Source organism: Emydura macquarii, unplaced genomic scaffold, assembly GCF_026122565.2.
Source record: "Emydura macquarii macquarii isolate MOO-44397 ecotype Brisbane River unplaced genomic scaffold, CSIRO-AGI_Emac_v2 contig_3295, whole genome shotgun sequence".
Taxonomy (NCBI): Eukaryota; Metazoa; Chordata; order Testudines; family Chelidae; genus Emydura; species Emydura macquarii.
Genome location: NW_027133432.1, coordinates 3,549,679 through 3,565,632, shown reverse-complemented (window position 1 = coordinate 3,565,632; position 15,954 = coordinate 3,549,679). Strand labels below are relative to the sequence as shown.

At 42.0% G+C, this 15,954-nt stretch overlaps 1 protein-coding gene across 5 annotated transcripts in view; it reads left to right on the top strand.

The window, feature by feature from the left end:
* The window catches only part of FILIP1 (filamin A interacting protein 1), a 139,292-nt gene that overhangs the window by 42,151 nt on the left and 81,187 nt on the right, over positions 1-15,954 (top strand). For 4 of the 5 annotated variants that reach the window (XR_010917108.1, XM_067532681.1, XM_067532678.1 and 1 more), the window contains one exon: positions 14,724-15,002. Coding sequence is in view for 4 of the 5 variants with exons in the window: in XM_067532681.1 (XP_067388782.1) it covers positions 14,730-15,002 (273 nt within the window). In the remaining variant the exon portion in view is untranslated. Of the gene's footprint in view, positions 1-2,528; positions 2,548-14,723; positions 15,003-15,954 lie in introns of those variants that run through there. The other variant, XM_067532680.1, reaches the window with a different exon arrangement.

The following is a 15,954-nucleotide window of genomic DNA, read 5'->3' as shown; positions in this document are numbered from 1 at the left end:
GCAAGGGGTAGGCATCAATGGTCAAAATCGCATTGACCCTTCTAAAGTCAATGCAGAAGCATCAAGTCCCATCAGGCTTTGGGACTAGTATGATGGGGCTGCGCCATTCACTTTGTGACTTCTCAATCACACCCAGGTCAAGCATTACCTGGATCTCCTCTTTGACGGCTTCCTGCATGCGGCGTGGGAGCATGGATGTCCGCATTCTCCACCACGTGTAGGATGAGTGGTCGTCCCTCCCTGTCAGTTTTGGAGGGAGGCCACACCCACTCCCTATCCTGCTCCGGCAGGGGTTGACCCAGCCCGGGGCAGGGGAACAGTCTCTGTGCTCGGGCCAGGCAGCCCAAAGGCACTAGCCCAAGTTCCAACGGGCAACAAATAGTTTAGAGGCCCCAGGTGGGGCAGCACACAGTTCAGAGGCCCCCAGCAGGGTGGTCAGGGAAGGGGGAGGGGGACACAGGCCCACTCAACTGCACTGGACCAGGTGGTCCCTCCCCTGGGCTATTTCCTTCCCCCTTTCTCTTGGGTACCTGGTGTGCCACTGTCCTGTTGACCTCATAAGAGTAGGGACCCAGGCGTAGGTTGCAGAATCCCTCAATATCATCAGGGGACAGTAGGTCAGGCAGCTCATCGGGGAGGTCAGCAGGGGGTCGGATCCAGGGGTACCTCTGGGCCCCAGGTTGCATGCTGCTTGTTTGCCAGCTCCTGGTCCCGGTCCACTTGCCCGGGTACCAAGCCAGAGGCAGCTCTGGAGGGCAGGGAGGGATGTCCTTCCCCTCCAGGAGCTGGCCACTGACTGAGGTCCTGGGCTTCTCTTTTATACTTCCTGTTCCGCCCCCTCATTTTGTGGCGGGCTGACAGGCAGTCTCTGGCTCTGCCCCCACAGGTCCAGCCTGTTTCTCTCTGTCAGTTTCGGAGGGAGGCCACACCCACTCCCCACTGTCTGGCACAGGGAAGCAAAATGGGAAGCAGACATATGAATCCTTTCCTCTTCCATTACACTAATGGTAGTAACAACTCAAGTCCTTGTGCTTGGAGAGTGCTAGGCCTCCTAAGGGAAACAAAGAGAGGCAGAACTGGGTTATTAGCGTACTCACTGGTTGCACAGCTAGTAGAGGTGGCTTGAAGGGGGAATGTTGCTGCCCTTGAAAAGGGAATGTTGAAGGAGTGTGGTAGCAGCATCATTTTGCAAACACTAGTGGAATAGTGTGCCTATTCATCCACAACACTTTTCAGAACTCTCTGAGATGAAACCTCCAAAGTCCAAACACCCCCTAACAAGGGTTATGGCTTAAAGGAACTCTTCCTGCTTTGAAAGCATACCTCTGCCTGCAGAGAATTGACCTACCCTTACTGTAAATGAAAGTGCAAACATGCTGCTCTGATTTTCCTACCCAGTTTGTTTACAGTGAGTGTCACTGTTTCCTTTGTAGAGCCAGTTAGGGCTTCTTTTGGTTGTGTGGAATTTTCACACAGCAATAGGGCAGGGGAGAGAGGGAAGCGAAATTATTTTTTAAGAAAAGAAAATAGGAAAATAATGATTATTGCAAAAAACCACAAAAATTGTCAGTGGGACTCTGGGATTGATTTAGTATCAGAAACTACTTTTAATTCATTTTTGAAACTGGTTAGATCAGAGGGATGTTGTCAGCCCTTTGGGTAGAATGATTACACAGTACTTACGAAGACCAGCATTGGTGCTCAAGTGAGGCACTGCTGTGAGGGACTTGTTCTCCACTTTGGTCACTTGCCAAATTAGATCTAGCAAGACATGCTGCAAGGCTCATCTTTTTATGGGGTTTCTCTGCGTGGGCAATGCTTAGGTAGTCCCCCTGCCCCTTTATTGCTACATATATTGGATAGTGCTCCTAGTTTTGTCTTTGGTTTGCTTGCATTTACTTGTATAATTATCTTCTTCCTTGCTCCCCGTACTCCCCTCACTTGTTTTTAAATGGCAAACCTAAAATTTAGCTGTAATCTCTTTTCCATGTTTCAATTAAAGTGAAAAAATTCATCCTCTATTATAAAAGCATAGTATTGCTTGTATCTTATCTTCACTATTTGCTATTTGTTACACATTTCTAAGTAAAAATGAGGTTGGTAGGCCCCAAAGAATGAAGGATTAGACTTTAATTTCCACATCATGCTGGAACAGTGATATACACTCCTGGGTCATTGGAAGGACAATGACAAGGGACTAGAAGGAAAAGCCAGCAGCTGCATGTATTATTAGCATGCCCCTGTTTACTTCATAAGATGCTGACTTCAGCAATATCCTGCCATCTTGGAAACAGAAAATCCATTGTTGTGGGAGTGTGACTATCTTAAGATTGACTCACCACTCTGTACTGGGCAAATGTCCCCATATGGGCCAAATTGAGGAGATAATTGGTTCAAGACTGGATGATTAACCAGTTAAGGAGGTGATTCAGTGCCTCAGCTGAGGACAGTTAACAGAGAGGCAGGAAGAAGACGGAGAAAGAAAGGCTCCCATAGTCTAGGATTGTATGGAGAAGGAGAGTTCCTCATCTTGTGCCTAGGGAGAAGGTAAAAGACTTGCAAGGAGGGAGGGTAAGGATTTGGTGTTGAACTTGGTTGTGGTGTTTATAAGGACTGTTTGCAGTAAGGAATCCAGTGTGAGGGAATTCTATCCTTTGAGAAGGAGCAAAAACTGCTCAACAAAGATTGTGTGGTTCATAAGTGCACTGTATATTTTATCTTGTAGGACACAAGTTTGGTTCTATGTTGTTAATGATACAGAATGACTAATACTTACCTAATACCATGTATTCTGCACTTCAGGAGCAAAGAAAGTCTTTGGTAGGCCAGCTAGGTTGTATTGCCTGCCTGGTACTCTTCCAGATATGTTTGAGCTGTCAGATGAGGAAGCAAATGTTCAGTAATTTTAGATTTAAATTAATGATGACAAGGTTTTTTTAAGTCTGCCTTTAAAGGTCATGAGCTGCTTGTCTAGAGGAATGGAAGAACTTCAGAGAGTAGAAAGCAGGAAAAAATATGCAAAGGACAAAATATGCAAACCCCAATCCTTTAAGGAGCTACATGCCTATGAAAAGGTGCTGAGTAAACCTCAACGTCCAAGAAAGTTAATGTGAGTTAAACACTTAGTACTCAGAAGTGGAGCGTACTCAGTACCTCACAAAATCAGCCCTGTTGTGAGCTTTTTCACCAAAACAGCAGTCAGCCACAGCTGCAGTGCTGCACTTTCCTGAGAATGAGTGTTCCATGCTAATGTCCACTGTGGCCGCTCAAAACAAGCCACTGAAAACAGATGGAGAGGGGCAGCGGGGAGTCTGGGCTGGAGCCCAGCTAATCCCATCCCTTCCACACCAGCCAACACGTGCTACACCCTAGAAAGGTGGTGCGGGGAGCTTTAAGGCAGGTCTACACTACAAATTTACATCTGCATAGCTGCACTGGTGCAGCGTGTCTGATGAAGATGCTCAAAACCGGTGGGAGAGATCTGTCCCATTAGCTTAAGAACTCCACGTTTGCAAGAAGTGGTAGCTGTTTTGACAGGAGAAGCTCTCCTGCCGACATAGCACTGTCTATGCAGGGGGTTACAGTTGGTATAACTATGTCACTCAGGGGTGTGGGTTTTTCACATCCCTAAGTGATGTAGTTATGCTGAAGTAAGAATGTAGTGTAGATCTAGTGTTAGAAGGCATTGTTCAGCTCTGTGCTACCCCCAATACAGCCCTGTGCCTTAATGGTATAGTTTGACTCTATCCATTATATGGTATAATTTATAAGCTAAATTCTGATCTCATTGAAATCAATGCCAAAACTTCCATTGACATCCAAGTGGGAAATGAATTAGAGTAATATACCATGCAGTAAAAATAGCCAGCCACTTGTTTACTGTGATACCAATGATGATTTTTTTTTAAAACCAAACTTAGTTGTAACCTCAGATTTAAAAACAAGAATCCCAATACTGCTGCATCACAATGGGAAGAGATCACTGTAGTGGCAGGTGGACTCTGCTTTGAGAGAACATGTACTGGGTGCAGGAGACTGGGAGGGATAATAATCCACTCAAATAAGACATAATTGTTAACAGTGAGAGTTATTAACCATTGGAACAATTTACCACAGTTTGTAGTGGGCTCTGCATCTCTGACAATCTTTAAATCAAGATTGGATGTTCTAGGAATTATTTGGGGGAAATTCTGTTGACTGGGTTATACAAGAGATCAGAATAGATGACCACAATGGTCCCTTCTGGCCTTGGAATCCATGAGATAGGCATAGACCAAATGATAACAGTTTATTTTTTGAGTAGGTGGTGACTTAAAATCCTCTCCTTCTTATACCTCACCCAGTGCCAGTGCCTCAGCGTAGCCAAAATGACTTTCCAGTTGAAGGCAGATGGATATGTCTCCCTGTGCAACAAGTCCATGCCACTCCTTAGCTAGGCAAAGTGTATTGTTCAAGGGCAACTAATGTAACTGGGAGAAAAGCTTGGCTTGAAATCATTGAAGCCAGCAAAGTGACACTAGCATAAATCCCATGCAATATACTCTATGTCCACTAGATTTGACCTTCAGGTTATAACACTATTTTTGTGAAATTGCCTTGTTTTGAAGAACATTATTTCTACTCACAGTGACTAAGGAAGTTTCAGAAATTTCTTTTTGATTTGCTATTTAGGAACTATCTGTCTTTCTCACATACCAAACTGAAGTATTTTTCTCAGTAAAGAAACTCTATGGTTGTTATAATTCACGTGCTATTATGCTTTGTCATGGGTCTATAGGATGAGCGTCTCTCTGATCTTTCGACAGTATCTCGGAAGTGTACCCCTTTAGTTCGACATCCTAGGCCCCCATTTTTGGAAAAGCAGAGCCCAGCAGGTCAAATACACCGAGACTGGGCCTTATGGCTTCAGCTCTCCTGTTTCTCACCATGGCTCTTTCAGTAAGCCAAAAGAACTTGAATGCGTCAGACATTACCTCTTTGAGAACTATGTAACCAACTGATGTTTGCAGAGAGAGCCTGTTCAGAACAAGCCAGCAGTTATTAATCAAAGGCAAAACAGTATGTAGGTTAGAATGGAAAAGCAAAGCTTACAATTGTGTCTATGCTAGCAACCAACCTGCCTCGGTTGCCTAAACTTCCTGGATTACATTAGGCAGCAGAGTTATTATTCCTGACTCCTGACACCTCAGTTCTTTGCTTCAAACTTTAGTCAAGATGTTTTCACATGTTCTGCTTCCCTTGACTGACAATCATTACAAATTAATTGTTGCAGTGGTCCTGGTATATTAGAGAGACAAGGTGGGTGAGGCTATATCTTTTATTGGACCAACTTCAGTTAGTGAAAGAGACAAGTTTTTGAGCATACACAGAGCTCTCCTACAGTTCTATGTAAGCTCGAAAGCTTGTCTCTCTCTCTCTCTCTTTCTCTCACCAGCAGAAGGTGGTCCGATAAAAGATATTGCCTCATCCATCTTGTCTCATTAAAATTTAATGTCCAGTTGTTTGTCTTCCTTTATATCTCCAAGGTAATTCCATTCATAAGTTGGTGACAGTCTTTGATAGCTCATTTGTACCAACCCACACATGCCTACCTGACCAACACTCTTGTTTCCCTGCCCCCAAGGAGAAATTAACCCCTTCAGTGCTAGTAGGTCACAACACAAAAGTAAGTGGGGAAAGTGAGTCATGTATATTTTTCATGTAAAATGATGCACAAATTTCTCACATTTCACCACCCACTTTATTCATGGGAAAACAAAATGTAAAAGATATACAAATAATTTAATTTGAAAATATGAGGAAAAGAGAAATGAAGGCAACCAATACTGTATCTCAGTGATTAGGTCTTTCTCTGGTCTTGTAAGGTGATTTCTACCAACATTTTAAAAAAAAGTTCTTGTTCACCAAAGTAGACTAAGGGAAATTTAGTCATCTGTTCCATTGATAGTAGAAAGCAGTAATATGTATTGGATAGTAATATATTTTATAATACGTCCCCCTGCACATACAGTTTGTCAAAAGCCAGATAGTGCTAATAAGGTCAAGTCCAGGTTCTCTTCCATGACTGTTGTGCTCCCTGACATCAGCGGTGCTGTTCCAATGCATTGGACAGGTGGGCTCCTGAGCCGCCTTGCACAGGGCTTACTGCAGTCCTGCTCACAGATGGGTTTGGGCTGGCAGAAAGAGACAGGAATATGACCTGTGGATCCCCCAGTTATTCTCCCTACCTCTTGGAGCAGGGATGCAGGCACTGCTGGTGTTATTGCAAATAGAGCATCCATACAGTGCCCTGGAGAGGACACTCCCTTGTCCCTGGGAAGATCATCAGCTTAGAACTTGTTTTCATAAGCACCAAGGCAAGGGTTTGTCTCATGATACCTAGTGTACAGATATCGGTACTTAAACAAGCACCCGTCATCCTCCATCACGAAAGGACATGATATTTCAACTCCCACTCCTCACACAATAACTTATTTTACATTTGGTAAAGGTAAAAGGAATAAGAACCTTATATTCAGTTTGATTCTTCAGATGGCCTGTGACCCATAAGAGGAGAAGAAAGGCGGCTAGAGAGCACAGTGGGGGTTAGTGCTCTAGCTTATGTTTTCTAGAGGCTTAGAAACTACAGAACTACAAAAGATTGCCATTTATTCAGTTCTTCCTAGTGTTAGTCATTTAGGGTTACATTCTCTTCTAGCATAACTCAAATTGGCATCGGGGTGCTTTGTAAAACCAAAACCAGGAATGATTCAAGTCTGTGTTTTGGAGTACCTGAATGCCAAAGTTTGAAGGAGAGGAATTTGGAGAAATGGCTCCAGATTGGGCTTATCTCTAACAAAAACTTTTATAGGACACACGTACAGTGTACTCTTAGCCTTTCACAGAAACAAAACACTTCCATATGGTGATTTTATTATTCAGATCTATTAATAATCTTCAGACTACAAATTTGTGTCCACAGGCAATGACCATATTATCAGTCCAAATCAACAGTCTTTTTTTGAACTCTCACGCTATTATTTTTTTGAGAAGAGACACTGTTGCCAAAATCAGCATGTTTGATTAGCATAGGGGTCTATCTGCTAGGTTCAGATAAATCTTTGCATTATCTGATTCTAATAACACTCTTAATGTAACAACACATTCCTGTGTAGCCTGTTATTCCAGGAACTCTAGTGAGGCTATATAACAATAGACAGATGAAAAGGGGTTGGAACAATATGTAGTCTAGCCTCTGCTGACGTTCTACCCAGCAAATTCCTAACAAAGAATTCTTACAATAAAAATAATGTAAAGAACATTTCATAAAACTTGTTTATGTTGTTGATTTGTGAAAACTGAAGAATCTATGCCCAGAACAACAATATAGATTCAAGTAAATAATCACAGCTTTCGTCTTTTACTTATTATTTATAGAGTACTGTGGTGCTTAATAGACAAATAAAAGAGTGAATATCACTCTGCAGTCTTGAAGCACTTACCAGCCCATTTATAGAGCTCAGTCCTGCAAATATGTACTCACTCAAGTAGTCAGTAAAGATTGAAGTCAATGGGATGAGTCATACAACTCCTTGTTTGAGTAGAAGCTGGCAGCCTGGGCCTTAGTTTAAGAAACTGCATGGTGGGGGAAGGAACAAGCAGAGGGTTAAATGTAAACACTAAACTCACATAGTGTAAATAATCTACATCTGCACTATTTCTTCAGGGTACACACTCCCTTCAGCCTCAGATTTGGGGTGCTGTGTCGTGTGGGGAGTGCAGGCAGCAGGAGGATGTGAAGCAGTGGTGCTGGAACAATTTGCATAGTGGGAGTGCTGAAAGCCATTGAACAAAACTGTAAACCCTGTATATGATGTGTGACATTCCCCTCTGCAATCTGGACTGGTATATGTCACTCTAATCCCTCCACTCATGGGGCCCATCTTGCACTTGCCTGGTTGTGTGAATCCCCCACTCCTGGGTCAACCCACACACAGCCACCTGGAAGCAAGCAGTCCCTGATTTAGTGAATGAGTACTCCTGGCCAGCCACTCATGAGATTATGCAATGGTGTGACCCCCCCAGCCATTATCCCCAGTCCCAGATGCAACCCTAGGAACTACCATTTTACAGAGTTCAGTGCTGCCCACTGGATTCTGCAAGCTCATTGGTTAGTCAGTTTATCAAAGAAATTGATATGCACTAGCTCTGTCAGTCTAAATGAGGTCTCTACGCACACTCAAACCACTTGCACTGCTTTAGATAAAATAAACAAATAAATTTAAGTACAGAAAAATTAAGTGATTATAAGACAGAGGAATATAAATCAGATTTGATCAGAAAGAAATAAAAGCAAATCACATCCTAAACTAAGCTTAATACTTCCAGTTGTTTCCCAAAGTTAGATAATGCTCACCACAGGCTGGTTGTCCCGGCTCCCCGAGGACAGTCTTGATGTTGTCTTGTAGATGGATTGCAAGAGAGAGCTCAAGAGACCAAAATTCCTCTTCCTTTAACAGGTTGCCTCTGCCATCTCTTGGGGTCAGATGATTGGTAATGTCCGGCATGGCTTCCTCCATTTGAGTCAGATGAGCATCATCTTATCAGATACTTAGACCAGTCCATTGTTCCTGGAAGAGTTGAGTTGTTTTATGCATGCCTCAGCGAGGCGCAAATTACCTCTGCTTTTAGTGTGTGCCTGGATCTATTCAAGCCACGTGAGACACACATTTGGGAATATTACATAACCATACACATGACATTCCAAGAAACATACTACTATAACAATAATGTTCAGCATGTCACGAGCATTCCAAAAATACCTTACATGATATACTTTGCATTAAACAATACACAGTCACATGATAAGGGTGAACATGAATGATACACAACCACATCATCAGGGTGTACATGGGGTGCCATGTGTCACATGATGGAAACTGTTTCAAACCAGGGGATTCTGCCACACCCCCAGTTCCAGCACCTATGACTAGAATTGGGACTGGCTCGGTCCCCAAAATCAATATGTGAGGCATGGAGGTAGAACTGTGATGGGGCAACAAATAGGTCAGGTAATGTGGTCTCAGGCAGTTACACACTTAGCATAACCCTGAAGTATCATGCAACAATTCAGAAACGGTTTTTGTTTAGGTCACCATGTTATCAGAAATAGAAAAGAATGGTACCCTGGGTCCAAAATAATAATACTTATCATTCCAAGACAAAATCTTCAGGCCAGATTCACCAATATGTTCTGTCTGTTTTGCACTGTTCTAATTAAGAGAGCAGCCTTAGCTGAGTCAAGTTTACAGCTGTTTTGCATCACCAGAGCACTGCAAAGCAGCCAGAGCATACCAGTAAACTTGGCCCTTAGTCTCAGAGTGCTCTATAAAGCAGAGTATCAAAACTTCAGTCCTTGCTACTGTCATTTAATACTGAGTTCATCTGCATCTCTGGCACCAGCATACAACATCTTAGCACTCAACAAGGGCTTAATGAAGGAAAGAATTTAAGATATAGGCAGAGGAGGTTTTAAAATTACATTTATGTTGGTGAATTTACACCTTAAAAGATTGTTTATTTAGTGTTTGTGAATGTAGTTGAATGCCTGCCACACCTACTTCAATCTCAAATTTAATGCAAAATAAAATTACATATGCTAAAGAAATATCAAAAAGTCAATTAAGGTTTTAATAATTGATTCCTTTAGCACCATTGCAAGCAAATTCTCAGTTTGGTAGTTAATATGAAAATCTGGGATTATTGATTAATCTACATGCAATATTAGCATTTTTTAAATTACATTTGACAGATATCTTCCATGGAGCTATGTTGATTTACAGCAGTTGAGAATCTGGCTCCAGATTTTATTAACTATGTCTAAGTGGATGCTAGCTATTTTGCTGTCACATGCTTGTGAGCCTACAGTTAGTTGCTCAATTACTATCCTATGTGAATTGTTGTTTAGACTTTGACAACAAAGTGATTCTATCATATTATAATAGCATCATAGAAATGTAGGGCTGGAAGGGACCTTGAGAGATCATCAAGTCCATCCCCTGGCACTGAGGCAGGATCAAGTATACCTAGGCCATCCCTGACAAGTGTTTGTCAAACTTGTTCATAAAAACTTCCAATTATGGGAATTCCATGGCCTCCCTTGGAAGCCTATTGCAGAGCTTAACTACTATTATATTTAGAAAGATTTTCCTGATAGCTAACCAAAACCACCCTTGCTGAAGATTAAGCCCATGACTTTTTGTCCTGCCTTCAGTGGACGTGGAAAATGATTGATCACCGTACTCTTTATAAAAAGACTGTTACCAGGTTCTGCCTCAGTCTTCTCTTCTCAAAGCTAAACATACCCCTTTTTTATCCTTTCCACTTAGGTCTGGTTTTTTAAACCTTTTATCATTTTTGTTGCTCTTCTCTGGACTCTCTACAGTTTGTCCACATCTTTCCTAAAGTATGGCACCAAGAACTGGACATAGCACTCCAGCTCAGGTCTCACCAGTGCTGAGTAGAGAGGGACAATTACCTCCCATATCTTATATATGAGGCTCCTGTTAATATGCCCCAGAATGATGTGACCCAAGAAAGCAACATGAAACCCCTCAGTTAATCTGACATACACAGTTACCCTTATCTAGTCTTTTTTGGCACAGTTGAGGTGGATGGCTCGTATGTCCATTACTCAACTGGTCATGAGTTAAATTTAACTACTCTGTGCACCTTCAGTTCTAAAGCTTTAGTCATCTTTCTGCAGAGATCACTACGTAATATGTTATTAACTAGAGCACTGTGTAATATAACAATCTGGTTTCCACTTGAAAACATATATATATTTATATATATATAAAATGATCTGAAAGACTTATTCATAAAGCATATAGGATGCTCTAAAACCATGAAATCTTTCACTCCTGAGTCTAAACCATGAAAAATGGGCCTGTTTTAGGTGCTCTTGTGGCTGGAGGCTGCAAACCAGAGGGACTCAGAAGGAAATACATAGAAAATAGAGACAAAGTAAATCCCAAGTGCTCCGTCTTGAAGAGGAAACATGGTTGTGGAGTTTAAAACCCATTACAACTAAACAAACTGAATAGCCCTATCTGAAAGGAAACATAGTACAATGTTTATTTTTCCATTACAAACCTGAGACCCAAAAGATTTCCTGAGCTCCTCAGGTATTGTTCATGCTCATAATGGAGATCTGTTTTTAGAAAACACAGTTCTTGTGATTAAGCTAAACCTGTTTGATGAATAATATGCTGTGTAAACATTCAGGAAGTTAATAGCTATTGTATACCTGTATCACATATTGTTTGGGTGGAAATAACTCTACAATGTAAACAACCTCATTACAAAACTCTCTTGCTTAAAAACACTGGGCTGGATTCTCTTCTCATTTACTTTGGTGTAAATCAGCATAGACTTCATTGAATTCAATGGCATTAAATCAGTGTATACTAGATGAAAATGAAAAGAGAATCAGGCACAGTGTGCTGACATTATCAAAAATTAAGGCTAATCTAAACAAGATATTTATAGCATTGGCTAAAGTCAAGTAAAGTGCAAGCCCTTCTAGGTTCTGTATAAGATTACCCAGACTGATTTGCCAGTGTACTTTAAGATTTGCATTGTCATTACTGATCTGCTACTTCTGGGATTCTTATCAATACAGATTGGCAATTATGCGAAACTGGTGGTATTTGTGATGCTGAAAATCATGTCCTGTGACTAGATAACAAAGTGCAAACTAAATTCAGAATTTAGGAGCCTGATTCTACTCTTACTAACATGCATATCAAAATTATATCTGTTTTACCCTAGTATAAGTGATCAGAGAATCAAGTCCTAAGAATGTCCAAGAAAGTCTAGAGAGTATCTAAGATACTGTTACTTAACACCTTCCTCCAGGTCCCTCAAGCAGCTTGTTCTGCTTATGCTCCCTCTAGTACTCCTGAGGCAATTCCGTGCAAAAAATCCAAAATCCTGTGCCAAAAAGTAAAAATTCTACACACAATATTTTAAAATTCTGCAAAATACTGCAAATTTTATATGTCAATACATAAATGTGGAGGCTCCAGCATGGTAGTCGGAAGCACAGGCCACTGGCTACATGGAGGTGGGAGATCACCCTGCAGTGACCCTCCCCACCCCCCTGCCACACACAGACTTGGCAGTGAGGCTGCACCTGACCCTGATACAGCGCAAGGGCCAGGCCTGCCCCAGAAACAACACCCTGGGGCCCTGCCCCGCCATGCCAGGAGCACCAGGCATAGGCAGGCAGGCTCAGCACAGCAGGATTCAAGTGTAGAGGGGCTTAATGTGTGTGTGTGGAGGGGGGAATCCTTGTGTGGGGTGACAGGATTCTGTGTGGAGCAATCTGGGTGTGGGTGACTCAGTGGGGGATCCTGGTGCAGGGGGATCCAGTTGAAGGTGGTTGGGGCTTAGCAGGAGGAATGGATGTGGGGGGGATGGGGATTGGCTGGATCTGGTTGTGCGGGGTTCAGCACAGGGCCTGGCTGCTGAGAGATTGGGTCTTTGTGGGTTGGGGGTCTGGAGACAGATGGTTGGGTAGTAGTGGTAGGGTTGAAGCCTGGGTGCAGGGGGCTTGTTGGGTTGATCCAGGTGTAGGGTGGGTGAGCCTTGTCGGGATGGAGGTTCAAGTGGGGGGTTCAGTAGGGGATGGTCTGGATGCAGGGGTGGGGGTCTGGATTCAGGGGGGTTGGTTCTGTAGGGGGGTTCAGGTGCAGGGGGGCTCTGGATGAAGGGGGTGAGGTGCGGCGTGGTGGGGAGCTTGAGTATGGGGGGTCCGGATGCACAGGGGTTGGGTGGATAAGGGTGCAGCTTCCTGTATAGTGACCCCTCCCTCACAGTTGAGAAACGATGGGAGCAGGAGGGGGGAGGGCAGTGATGCACCCGCTGGGGAGGGTCGCGTGACCACTCTCGTGGCTTCCCTTTGCTTCCCCATCAGAAAGTAATTTTTTTGCAAGTAAGCAAAGAAATCTGCGGGGAACATGAATTCTGCACATGCGCAGTTGTGCAGAATTATCCCAGGAGTACTCTAAGCTCCCTTCAACTCACTCCCACTTATTCTATCTTCAGACCCTTTACATGTTAGTTCTGAATCTGCCTTCTGAAACTATCAGAGTCTAAATTGGCTTAACTCACACAATAAAGGGCCAGAAAATAGAAGTCTTGCACAAAAAGAAACAGGAAGTGTGTAATAAAGTTGAACAGGCCCCTCCTTACTTTAACTTAAACCTTCTTATGCCTTCTTCTGACTGTTCAGCTCATAAATTACACCAGTTTATACTCTGTTACACATTAATAAGTAAGTTTAAGGAACTCTGAGTTTTAGGAGACCAAGTTATTTAAGGGAGTCTAACTTATACCTCGTTACTTCTTAGCTCTGAATTTAGCCCAGAAACAAGCCTCAAAATTCATTGTTACTATTTTATAGTTCTATTACAGTAGCATCCAGAGTCCAAATCATAATTGGAGTCTCATTGTGATAGGCACTGTACAAATATTTATGAAGACCCAGTCCTTGTCTCAAACTGCATACCATAACTAAGTGATGTATGAAGGGTGGGAGGGTAGGGATATATGTCAGAATATATACACTTGACTATACATTTGCAAACTTTGTTTTTCATAATTGTAAATGGATGAAGTGAGTATCAACAAGTCCCATCTTCTCCCATAAGCCGTAAATTAACTAACTGACATAGATGAGTCTCAAAAGATTTGATGGAAAAGAGGATAATGACCTCATTGATCAGATCAAGGAGGGAATTCCATGCTTGAGGGACATAAGGGAAGAAGACAAAGATGTTTGTGAGAGAAGCCAACAAACAGGCAGATGAGGCTGTTCTTGGCAAACTTGAAAACTGCATGGGAGGCAATATGTAAGAGCAGACATGTAGGGATGGATAGTTTGGTGAAGAGTCTTGAAGGTGAGGACAAGCAGTTTCAACTTGATATAGTTAAAGGAGGCCAAATGAAGGGATTAAACAGGGTGTTTCTGCGGTCAGAATGACATACAGAATAGATTATTTTAACAGCTGTGTTTAGTCTGACCCAGGAAGGTGATGTAGGTGTTAGGAAGGATGGAGAGGTTGATGTCACAATAATTAAGACTGGAAAAGATTAAAAGGATCTGCATAAGAGTGTTATCTTAGTTACCAACATTAAGCCTAACAGTCCACAGGTGAGAAGCTGGAGAATTATCCTACTTTGTCACATTCCATCTCACTCTGTCTGTAAGAAAACTTACACTCAAGGTATATGCTTTTATAAATATTAATTACAGGCTTATCTTTCAGCTAACTCTCATGTTAAAACAAGATTTGACTCAAAAGTGGTGTGCTCTCAATTTTTCTTACAGTGAACCAACAGATTCACAGAAATTAAGAGACTGGAAAATTTTACTTACCAGTTTCCGACCGCTTTTTAAGCACCACAGATTGTAACTCACATCAGTACCCTGGCAGGCTAACAAGTATGGTTACCCTACTTTAAGGCTCTATTAAATTCATGATCAATATTTTGATTCATTGGCTTCCAAAGTCAAGTTTATTGATATGGGTGAGCTTTTCAGCGCTGAGCATGACATTAATCTTGGTATTCAGACTAAAAAGATGGCTCTTCTTGGCAATAATTCTGCTGTAGATCGAGTGTTTGTGTAAATAGTTTTACATGGTTAAAAATGCATCTTTATAATTTTCTCTTTCTAGGTGGGGATGAGATCCCGAAACCAAGGTGGAGAAAGATCCCCTAATGGGCATTTCTCCAGTTCTAAGCCCATCATCAACAACACAGAGAATGAAAATTTTCAAGAAGATGCCAAGAAAAAGAACAAATCTCATCGAAAGGAAGATGAGGTCATGGTCTCAGGAACTGTAAAACGACACGTAAAATCACCAGCACCTAGTGAACGAAAGAACAAGAAATCCATAGAGCTTTCCAAAGAGGACTTGATCCGGCTCCTCAGTATAATGGAAGGAGAACTGCAGGTAAATAAAAAATCCTCTCTCTTATGTAACTCTTCTATATCTTCTCCTTTTTTCAGATTGATTACAGATGGGGTAGTGCTATAACAGGGGGAATGGGATTTCTTTCCATAGTGGTCATCCCCTCTCAGCATTTCTTCTAAAAGTACACATGTGCAGTTTAAATGAAGTCAGAGGTTTTATCCCCAGCCACTTCTTCTTTCCGCTGAACCACTATTACACAGCACATTTTTAGTGCCCTGCCTTTCCTGAAAGCCACATTCACAGTTCTTTTTCTTTAATTTTGGGCTGACCCCTGTTGCCTCCTCATTAATCCACTGGCAGGAAACAATTATTTTGTGAGAGATCAACCTTTCAGTTCAGAGAGAAACCTGAGTTACAACACCTCTGCTAAAACATGAGGCCTGAGCTCATTACTGAACGCTATTATTCCATGCCACATAGTACCACCAAAATACCAAGGCACAGTCTAAGGTGCATTGATTGATTGCTTTCTCAGTAGATACGTATAAAAGAAAAAAAAATCTTGCTGACAGAGAAGAAAAAACAGGTTTTTTTCCATTTAGTGGAAGAAACTAAATTGTTCTTTTGTTTTCAACTTTGTCACAAAAAAAGGCACCTTTCCAGAGGAATACAACTGTCATTTTTCAATGACAAATGGAAATAAAGAGAATGAAATTCTGTCTGATTCAGTTTTACAAAATGTCATGTTATTGCTTGTAGGGAATTTCACTAGTCATGTGCACTGCTAAAAATGGAAAAATTTCACCTTGGATGAGATTTGCAACTATGTTTGAAAATATCAGTTTGTGCACGTTAATCCTTGCAAAGCAAAACTGTCACACGGCTCCAGTCTGACCTGGCTAATGATTTAGCACATGTACATTTTCCTGAAAGATTTAAGCAGAAATCAGTTCAGTGGTTTGCATGTATCACTGATGAGAGAAGAATGAAG